This window comes from Pterocles gutturalis, unplaced genomic scaffold, assembly GCF_000699245.1.
Source record: "Pterocles gutturalis isolate BGI_N339 unplaced genomic scaffold, ASM69924v1 scaffold15346, whole genome shotgun sequence".
Classification (NCBI taxonomy): Eukaryota; Metazoa; Chordata; class Aves; order Pterocliformes; family Pteroclidae; genus Pterocles; species Pterocles gutturalis.
This window is the reverse complement of record NW_010103326.1, coordinates 22,814-32,920: the sequence shown is the minus strand read 5'-3', so window position 1 is coordinate 32,920 and position 10,107 is coordinate 22,814. Positions and strand designations below refer to the sequence as shown.

At 52.8% G+C, this 10,107-nt stretch overlaps 1 protein-coding gene across 1 annotated transcript in view; it reads left to right on the top strand.

Annotated features, from left to right (window-relative positions):
- Positions 1-392: 392 nt before the first annotated feature.
- Positions 393-10,107, top strand: part of LOC104471360 (whirlin-like) — a gene marked incomplete at both ends in the record, with an annotated part of 32,495 nt that continues 22,780 nt past the window's right edge. The window contains one exon of the mRNA XM_010086684.1: positions 393-608. Within this exon, the coding sequence (XP_010084986.1) occupies positions 393-608 (216 nt within the window). The remainder of the gene's footprint in view (positions 609-10,107) is intronic.

Here is a 10,107-nt window from a genome sequence, read left to right as displayed (position 1 = left end):
CTGAGCTGGGGGGACCATCTCTTTCACTAGCTTTTCATGTAGCTCAGTCCTTCACTTGGTGGTTGCAGAGTAGTTTGAGATCTTTCAACTTCAGGGAAGAGCAAAACCGTGTCACCCATGGCAAGAGAGGCTGCATTTCTGAGAGCATTGCTGGTGTCCACTGAAGGCATTAAGAGCCTTCCCAATGGCAGAGTTGGGGGCTGAGCTGGGGGGACCATCTCTTTCACTAGCTTTTCATGTAGCTCAGTCCTTCACTTGGTGGTTGCAGAGTAGTTTGAGATCTTTCAACTTCAGGGAAGAGCAAAGCCGTGTCACCCTTTGGAGTCCTAAGACAGATTGTCCTTCCCCCTCCGTCGGCGCTGACTCTCTCCTCTCCTTGGCTTATCTTGCAGGTGCTGAAAGGCTGCAAGAAGCTGAACCTGTCTGTGCACTCGGTGGGACGCATCCCGGGGGGCTATGTTACCAACCACATCTACACCTGGGTGGACCCGCAGGGCCGGAGCGTGTCCCCGCCGACGGGACTGCCGCACCACCAGAACAGCTCCCTGCGCAAGGACAGCGAGAAGAGGAGCCACCTCCAGCTCCTGCAAGAGGGGGATGAGAAGAAGGTGAGTGGGGGGTCAGCCACCAGCCTGGGGGCCTGTCTGCAGGTACCTGTCACCATGTAGGTGCCAACCCTCTTCGTTCCCCTTACGCTTTTCATTTGTGTGGTTCTGGCCTCCGTTGGGATAGTGCCTCTCTGTTTTAGGAGGCGCTGGGTCCTGGTTTTCTCCCTTGGGCTGTAGCTTTCCTTCTCTCTCCCCCGAGGAGCCCTGCAGGACAGGATGGGTTGGCGTTCCCATTTGACACAAGTAGAACCTGAGCTGGAGACGAGGCGTTGTCCAGATGTAGACTTGTCTGGTGGTGAGGGTTCTCCCAGGAGCAGTGGTCAGACCAGAAGTTACTTTTAGGGCTTTTCCCGAACAGTTTGTTGGTTTGGCTGGAGGTCTGCTGCCAGCATGGTCACTGGGAGGCTGACATAAGGTGTTACGCGCAGGAGGGCTCGTGGGTTTGGAGGGCTGGATCTCAGGCTACATTGCTGCCCTTCTTCCTGCATTTCAGATCTTTTCTCAGGTGTTTCCGTGAGGCTTTCTTGGATTTCTTGGCAGTTTTGTTTGTCTAAGTGAAGAAAAAAAAAAAAAAAAGCCCAGAACAAACCCAAAACACAGAAACCCCATTTTTTTTCTCTTCCAAATATGGTATAAAATAAAATGGATGATTTTCCTCTTCCATTTGGGGAGAGGCAGGACCTGAGCAGTGCCTGTGTAAAAAGCCCTGGCAAGTGAAAAAGGAGAGGGGAAGGGAATGGCTTTCGTAACGGTACTCGGGGAGCTGGTGGTGTCTGGCCACTCCAGCAGGACCCGGATCTTGGACCTTTGTCAGAAAATAAAGCATATCAGCACATCTAATTCCCTCCTCCTCTCTTTCTGTGAGCCTGCCGTCCTCTGAAATAGGCTTCATGGTAAGTGAAGCCAGCAGAGGATATGTTCAAGCTGCAATATCTGATCTCGGGGATTTAGTGTTTCTTCTCCCTCCTGCTTCCCGTGCCCAGCCAGACCTAGAGACTGGCAGAGGAGCGGTGCTCAGATGCCCTTGCAGCGAGGCACAGACCGGAGGGCAGACTGCTCGCTGTCTCGGTGGTGATGGATGGGGAACCTGTCTGTCCTGTACAAGCAGGACATGGTGTTTCCTCACTGACGTTTATGGGATATCAAAGTGCTGTCATATGAGCGAGCAGGGCACTTGCATCCCAAAGGCACAGAGTTGCTTGGAGCCTTGACATATTTTCTGATATATCCTGAGATCGCTCTGGCTGTCCCCAGCACTTTGCTTTTATGCCCAAAATGTCCTCAGCTCTGCGGGGAAAGGCTGTGGAGGGATCTATAGGCTGCAGCCAGAGGGGGGGGAAAAATCTAATACAGGATGAGGCAGTTGCTGATGAAATAAATATTCATGTCAGCCACAGGGGAGAAGGGCCCATTATTTTTACTTTAAGAAGAAGAGAAAAGCAGCCACTGCTGGGTTGCTGGTGTCCCCCACCCCCTACCACTCAGTGTCACCTTGATGCAGCCGGCGGCAACTCTTTGAAGCTGTAGGTAGGAGGTGTTTCTCTGCACGTCGTTCCTTTAGTCCTTGCTGTGTATCGACATGAAATGCATAGAAGCCTGCAGCTGTACACATCCCTGCCCAGTGCCTGAGCCTCGCGTGGCCCCAGACAGACAGACAGACAGCCCCTTCCCGTCAGTCCCTGGGGAGATGGGATTGCAGGTGCCCTGGCTGTCCCTGCACAGCTTGGCTGCTGCGAGGGCTGGCCATCAGACCAAAGCACCCTCCTCTGCTGCTCCTGGTCCTGAGCTGGTCAGGGAGCACACAGGAAAGTGAATCCAACTGAACTTTGCAAGTTAAGAGAGCTTTAATTACCATAACTTAGTCTGCTTTGGAAGGGAATGAAGCCAAGATGAATGAAGGCCACGTTAAACTTTGAAGGCATCCATGCTGGGCTTGGATGTTGGTTACACCCCCAAGGTTTGGGGGGAGACCCAGCTCCCAGTTGCCCACTGTGGCACCGTTCTAGCTGAGCCAGGCTGCGGGACCTTGGCTCACAGAGGTGGCTGTCCTCGTTCCGAGCTGTGCTTCTCTGGTGCTGTTGCTGGGATGCCTCTTTGGGGCAGTGCTGCACTTGCAGGGCACTGGGAAAATCTGCCAGCCTTGGGTGAGATGCCCTGTCTTCATGGTGCCACCAGTTTGTGGCTTGCTGGCTTCAGGACCTTTTGCCTGGGTGTGAGGAATGGTGAAGAACTTTGCGCTCCACTTGGCTCTTCCAAAATCTGAGCTTGCTCTTCCGTTCCTTGGTGCTGCTTCCCATAGCCCTTTGACTTCTTTTAGTGGAGGATCGTGCTTTGGCCCCGGGGCAGGGGGGTGAAAGCTCTGTTAACCCGGGAAGAGTCAGTGGCAGTTGCAGGAAATGTTTGAAGCTTGCAGAAGGGGGTGTACACAGATCTGACGCAGAGGGCAGTGCTGGCATCATGAGAGCAGGCGGCGTTCAGCCTTCTCCTGGCACTGCTCTCCATGGCGTGTTGGCAGGGACATCGGTCACTCTGCGGTTCCAGCCCTGCTCCTCTGGCCATGTACCACACTGCTAACAGAAGCTATCAGCCGCGTCCTGTTTCAGTCCTGGGATCCCCACGCAGCGCTTGGCCCCTCTGCTGCTCTGGCTTCTATCGGTGGCAGCTGCTGGCGCTGCTGGACCCTGGGCTGCTCAGGACAGCACCCTGACCCCTCCGCTCCCTGCACTGCCTGAGCCTCCTCCTCACCGTCCTGCTCCCTGGTGTCAGTGTGCAAGGCTTGGCAGGCATGTTGCAATAACCTCCACTCTTGAATTCCCATCTGTAAGACCAGCAAAAGAAAATGACTGGATGCTACAACTTTTAAATGGCCAAGGCCACCCAGGCTCTTCTGTATCCAGAGGTGCTTTGCTTTGCCTGCTGATGGGGAAAAAATACCTCACATGATCAACAGCTGGCTGGTGGGGAGGAGCCTGACCTGGCCAGGGGATTTGAGGGGTTATTTGGTGGGACTGCCTGTGTCACTGGTCTGAACACATGCTTCAGGGCATGAACGGGCTGAGTCGCTTTTGTCCTGACTTACTGTGCACCATCGAGAGACGAAACCATGTCCCAGAACACAGGAACAGCCTGCCTCTAGTTTTTTCTCTTTTTATTTATGTGTGTAGATATATATATATATATAACTGTTGAAAGTGGGGTTATTCTGTTGACAAATATCATGGAAATAAATACAACATATCCCTGGTTAATTCCGCCCAGTCAACCAGAATTGACAGGTACCGCTGAGAGCGATTTGATTTCTGGATGGTTTTACATTCCAAGGGAAGGGCTGGGGATTAGTTGGTTATTCCCCCCCCCCACCCCTCCTATTTCTAATCAATCTGAATGTCCTCAAATATATATGCAAAAGCTTTCACACAGGCATTGTTTGGGAAAGTACAGCAGAGACCAGACTTCAGCCCTACAGCAGGAGGAGGAAGCGATGTAAACGAGAAGTTTGCTAACGCGTTGCTCCAGTTCAGTAAGCTGCAATGCCCCTGCAGTTCAGGTGTATTTCCAGCTTTTGCAAGGTTAAATCAAGGTTGGTGGAAGCATCGTGCATCAGGCAGTAGAGATATCCCTGTCTGGCCACCTTTCCCTCCAGCACATCTGTTCTGTATGCCTGAAAGGATGAGTTTTGTAGCAGAGTTTAACAAGTTTGCTTATCGGTAGGCAGAAGCATTCATTATCAAAAGGCTTGAAATGGAAACTGCTGCTGTTGGTGTGTGTGTGACAGTGTAATCGATCCGTCTGGCGGAGGAGGGATCTGATGGGTGGCTGCCGGAGCAGGCACCCGGATGCTGGGCTGGAGGCATGGAGCTGGGGGGCTGGACTGGTGTGCAGCCAGGGTGGAAAGCTGACGGATCAGTCTGACCTCTGCGGGCGGCTTTGCTGTAGCAAGGTTCAGTGCAGAAGGCAGCCAGCGTTGCTCGCCTGTGGCTGGCACACCCCTTGCCCTTGGCTTTTTGTCATCTTTTTGTGTGGACACTGGGATTCCTTTGCTGTCAGCTGCAGAAGCCATTAAGGGGCTTTGGGAAGTTACTGGTGGATTGTCATCTGTCTGCTGGTTTTGCTCTCTCCATCCTGTTCCAGTCAGTGGTTCTGGGCTAAAATCCAGCTTGGGTCAGGGGCTGCTCTGTGTGGATGGCAGGAGGTGAGTGCTAAGATCTGGGCCAGTTATTCAGTGTGGACCTGACCTAACAGGAATGATATCTCGTGAGAAGGCACAAGAAAGGAATGTGAGAATTAACAGGAATGGAGGGATGAAGGAGGTGCTGGCATGTGCACACTTGTGGTTGTGCAAGTTATTGCAAATTTTTACGCTTTCCACGCCCCTGTTGTCTGTGGCAGGTTGAAGAGATGGCCGTATTTCCCAAGTTCTGCTGTTTTAGTTTCCTGCAGTCAGGGCAGCCTTCCCTGTAGTTGTCATCAGCAGATCCAGTGTTTCATCAGAGCCCTGTGCCCATCTTCCCTGTAAGTGAAGCAGCCAGTGATGGTGGTTGGTAATAAGTGTGAAACAAAGGGTGTGCACTGGTGCAAAGCTCTGGTGAAATGTTCTTGGAGCCACCCTGTCTCCAGGACAGGCACAGCAGCAGGTCATGGTCCCCCAGGACGGACACAGCAGCAGGTCACGGTCCCCCAGTGCCATCCCAGCAGAGGATGGAGCCTGCTTGCTGGGAAAATGGAACCTGCTTCCAGTGGTCACCTTGTGCTTCAGGACAGTTTGATTTTTTTAATGATACGTTCAGGCTTAAGTCCTCTACATTTTTCCCAGCAGCTAGGACCATTTGTGCGGTGAATTGTCATTAATGTACTTCTGGGAGCAACAGTTTATTTCATTAAAAGCACTTTGGAAACCATCAGCCAGCCCAAACCCGTAGATGCTGCTGAGCTGGGAGGAAGATGAACTGTGCAAAATGCTCTGCAAGTGCTGGACTGCTAATTCTCTAAGAAACGCCATTTCATCAGCTGAATTGTTGCTCTAATGTGCTTATTGCCAGAGGAGCTGCTTATTCCTTTAAGCTTTTGGTGCAGCAGAAGAAAGAAAATATGTGGAAAGAAGAGAGCGCAAACTTGCCTTCAGGCAGTTATGTGTTCAAAAGTAGCTATAATTATTATTAAAAAAATATAGATCTGTGATAACATTGCGTGGCTTGAATGTTTGAGATGCTAATGGTGACCACTTGAGCATGAAGGATAAGAGATGCAGGAAGGATAAGGAAGGATTTCTTTCTATTAGATGGTAATGACATTTGCAGTGCGAAGGGATACAGCTCCCCGCGTCTCTCGCTGTTTGCTTGCTCTGACCTTGCTGGGAATTGCTTTGGTTTACAGCTAGAAGCCTCTGCAGGCTCCTCAGGGCTATGTGGTGAGCTCCCCACTTGCCTGCAGGTTTCCTGTGGTGACTGGAGTATGTGACGTGAGCCACGGGTCCCCCAGTTCCCTGGGGATAAAAGGTATCCCTCTGCCTCGGGCAGTCTGCAGCACTGTCCCAGCAGACGTACCCCAAAATGGGGTCAGGCCTCAGCTCACCTCGTGCTGGCAGGCAGCAGTGCCGTCTCTTTGTTATTTCAGTCCCTTTAAGGAGAAAACCACCCCGAAGTGTTAATTGCACCCCAGAGCTATGGAGTGGGCGGGGCTCGGCAGCAGCGTGGCCAGGAGCTGAGGACACTGCTGGGCTGGGGACCCGTGGCAGGGGACTTGGTTTGCAGACTGTCCTGCACGGCTCTGTCCCTCTGCTCCGAGTGTCACCTCTCAGCCGTGGGAGATGCTCGCTGCCCCGGCACACGCCTGCTCCAAGAACCTGTTTGCAAATCGGTGCCTGACGTGTGCCTGGTGCGTGGCCAAAGGCAGCGCTGTCGCTGTGCTGGTACCCACCACACCTGGAGGTGGCTGGCACAGCAGCTGTGACAGCAGAGTCCCCAGCACGGCTTTGCAAAGCCTGCCCTGGAAGAGGGGCTGATGTCGAGGCAGTTCTGATGGATGCAGCACCCCAGCAGCTGTGACTCTGCTGCTCCCAGTGCCTCAGCGGCCGGGTCGTGAGCTGGCTCTGCGTTCCTGCGAGCTGTGCTCAGGCGTTTGCAGGGTGTCCAGACGTAAGCCAATGCCCTTGCTTGGGAGGATGAGCCTGGCTGCCTCCTTAAGTGTTGGCTTTGTTGCGTGGTAGCAGGCATGGCGTGGAAATAGCTGTTGGCATGGGTGAAACCTCGGCCACTCCCGCAGCTGTGTGCTGAATCGCCCTGCAGCAGAGTAATTCTTGTCTGCAAGTGCTTTTCCTAATGGTAAAATGGAATCTGTCAATAGGTGATTTCATAAAGCTGGAGAAAAGAAATCCCATGCAAGAACTGACCAGAGCAGATGCCTTACTGGTGACGGCCTTTTTTTCCTTCTTTCCTTGCTACAGAAGGCAGCAGATGTTTCAGTGTTGAAATTTAAATTAAAATTGTGACCCTGATCTAACAAATGCTTCTGGGTTGTACACGTGGGAGTAGCCTGGGGCTGGATGCAGGCGTAGGGGAGGAGGCGCGGACACAGCATCTGTGCTGCCATGAGCCTGGGAATAAAGATGGGGAGGGACAGGATGAGGGGTGACGGTTTGAAGCTGAAAGAGGGGAAATTGAGATGAGATGTGAGGAAGAAATGTTTTCCTGTGCAGGGGGTGAGGCAGTGGCCCAGGTTGCCCAGAGAAGCTGTGGATGCCCCATCCCTGGAGGGGTTCAAGGCCAGGCTGGATGAGGCTTTGGGCAACCTGGGCTAGTGGGAGGTGTCCCTGCCCATGGCAGGGGGTGGCACTGGATGGGCTTTAAGGTCCCTTCCAACCCAAACCATCCTGTGATTCTATATGGAGGGGGTTACCTTGCCTGGATGCTGGCTTTCCCCCACCGAATAGCCGCGCTCCTGCACAGCCTCGCTTGCTGACGCTGTTTTAGAATGGTGTGAGGACAGCTGTCCATTCTGTCCATTTAGCAGCTCGGGGAGATCCCAGCTCTCCCCAACAGCAGCCCCTGAGGTATGTTATCCCTTCTCTGAGCTTCAGTCTGGCAGCAGAACAGGGAGAGTCGAGAAGGGAGGACACATAAAGTGGAAATGTAACCAAAATGCCCTCCTTTGGGACAAGACTTGCACAGAAGTGTTAGCCATACGTGTACAAAGCTGCTTACCTGGGTGGAAGGGCTTGGTCCAGGAAGCGGTGTGCTGGGGGTCTGTTCCCAGTGGGGCTCAGCATCAGTGCTTTCCATTGTGGCAGGATAAGTGTAGGAACCACTGGAACCAGCAGCCTGGTGGCAGGGGACATGTTTATCTCCCTCCTTGGACAGCACAGCCTGGCTTGTGCTTCGCTGTTGTCCCGTGGTCTCTGTCCCACCCCACAGCCCTGGCTGGAGCCCGAGTTACATCCCGGGAGCGGTGCCCTTGGGAGGGAGCACGGGGATGCGGGCGGTGCTGTGCTCAGGACAGGCAGCGGGACAATGCCACCAACCTGTCACCATCTCTGCGTTGTGCCCTGTCACAGCAGACAGCCTCCCGGTGGCAGGGGCCCTTGGGAAATAGTCTGCAAAATAGTGTCCCCTCTGTCCCCAAAGCCATTAGCATGGCGTGACTCAGCCTGTGCCTCATCCCGGCAATCGGCTTCTCTCGGTTTGCCTCCTGAGTGCTTTCTCTGCTCCTTCTTACTGCCTCCCATCGCTCCCCAGTCTGATCAAACCGAGCCCCTGCCTGCGAGCACTCGCTTTGTTTCTCAGCCGTTCCCTAAATCTGCGGTTTGTCAATAAACCGAATATTCTGAGAATGTTGTGTCTCCGGCCCCTGCTGCTGCCACGCTTTTCCTGGCAGCCTGAGCTGCTATTACAATTTCCGCGGGGTTTATTTGGAGAGGTGGAGGTATTAGTTTATTAAGAAAAGTAATTAAGCCCTCACCAACTCAACTTGCTGGGATTACCAGCAGTGACATATTTTTAAGTAATGCTTAAGTTTTTTCACGCAGCTTGGGTTTGCAGGAAGATCTTTCAGTCCTTTATTGCTCGAGACAGCGTTCATTGCTTTCTGCTTCTTGAGGTCTAGGTTTGCTGGGTACGTGGGTAAACCAAGCAGCTCACCAGCAGCACGGCGGGCTTATAGGGAGAGGGAGTATCTCTTACTCGATCTGGTGATATCAGCGTGGGGAGAGCGGCTTCTCGGCTTACCAGCCTGCTGGGATGGTGTTAAAGGGAAATGTAAATGGCTTGAGAGGAGCTGGCCTTCCTGCTGCTGTCTCCAGTGCAGTGCTGGCACATCTGCTGTTCGGGGACTCGGAGGGGGGAGTGTTGCTGTGACCAGTCTGTTTGGACCCTGATCTGTGTTTGCATGTGCTTTGCTGCATTTCCGCTGCTTGTATTTTTCCCAAAGTTGGGGATTGCCCCATCCCCTGGAGGGGTTCAAGGCCAGGCTGGATGAGGCTTTGGGCAACCTGGGCTAGAGGGAGGGGTCCCTGCCCATGGCAGGGGGTGGCACTGGATGATCTTTAAGGTCCCTTCCAACCCAAACCATGGTGTGGTGAAGTTGTTCCAGTAGAAGGGAAGCCCTGAATGTCATTAGACAAATGGGAAGAAAAGAGAAGGACTTGGGAAAAGTTTAACATTTTTTTGATTTTAATAAAACCTGGTGAAATGTTCTGTAAAGTAATCATTCTATGTCCAGAGCGATGTTTTCTTGTAAAGAGACAGTTAAACTGCCCTTGATTCTGGCAGGCAGGCACTCTGTTGGGTGGTACAGTGCCCAGCTCTCCTCTCCAGCCTGAAGCGTGAAGGGCTCTTTATGGTCCCTGATCATCCCTCGGTCCCAGAATTGTTTCCAGTGCTTTGTGCAGCAGGGGAGGGACTAACCCAGGGAACGTCAGTTTTGTGCAGCCCTCGCCCAGGATGCCGATGCAGGTGGTTGATGCCTTACAGCCCCAGCTCTCCAGCTTTCCGTGGTCCGGCCGTTTCTGGGGTGCGGGGAGCAGAGGGCAGCGGTGCCGTGCTGGAACCTGCCCACGTTGGTAGCACGATCCTGGGATCGCCCCAGCTTTAGCTCGCAGAACCATAAACACACGCAGCTGGTGAGGCTTTAATGCAGTTGTCAGCCAGCTGTGACGCCGATACAGAGAAGCAGAAGCTGTTCTGGCGTCTGTTTCTTAAAGTACAAAATGTTGCGGTGCGTAGTCCTTAGGCAGATTTGTGTGCTGCTGATTTCTGCCCTGCTGCATCACCACCAAAATGGGTTTTCAATAACAACCTTTCTAAGGGTGGGCTGAATTCTCCGCGTGATGCTGTGTCCTTCAGAAAGGCACGTTAATTAGGGACTTGAAGCTGGAAGTGACTTTTCCATCCAGGTAAATGTGCAAGCTTTTGATTTGGCTGAGGTGAAGAATTTTAAATATAAAAGCTATTCACAAACAGTCCGTTTCTATCAGTGTGAAGCACATTTTGGCTTTTATTTGTTTTTA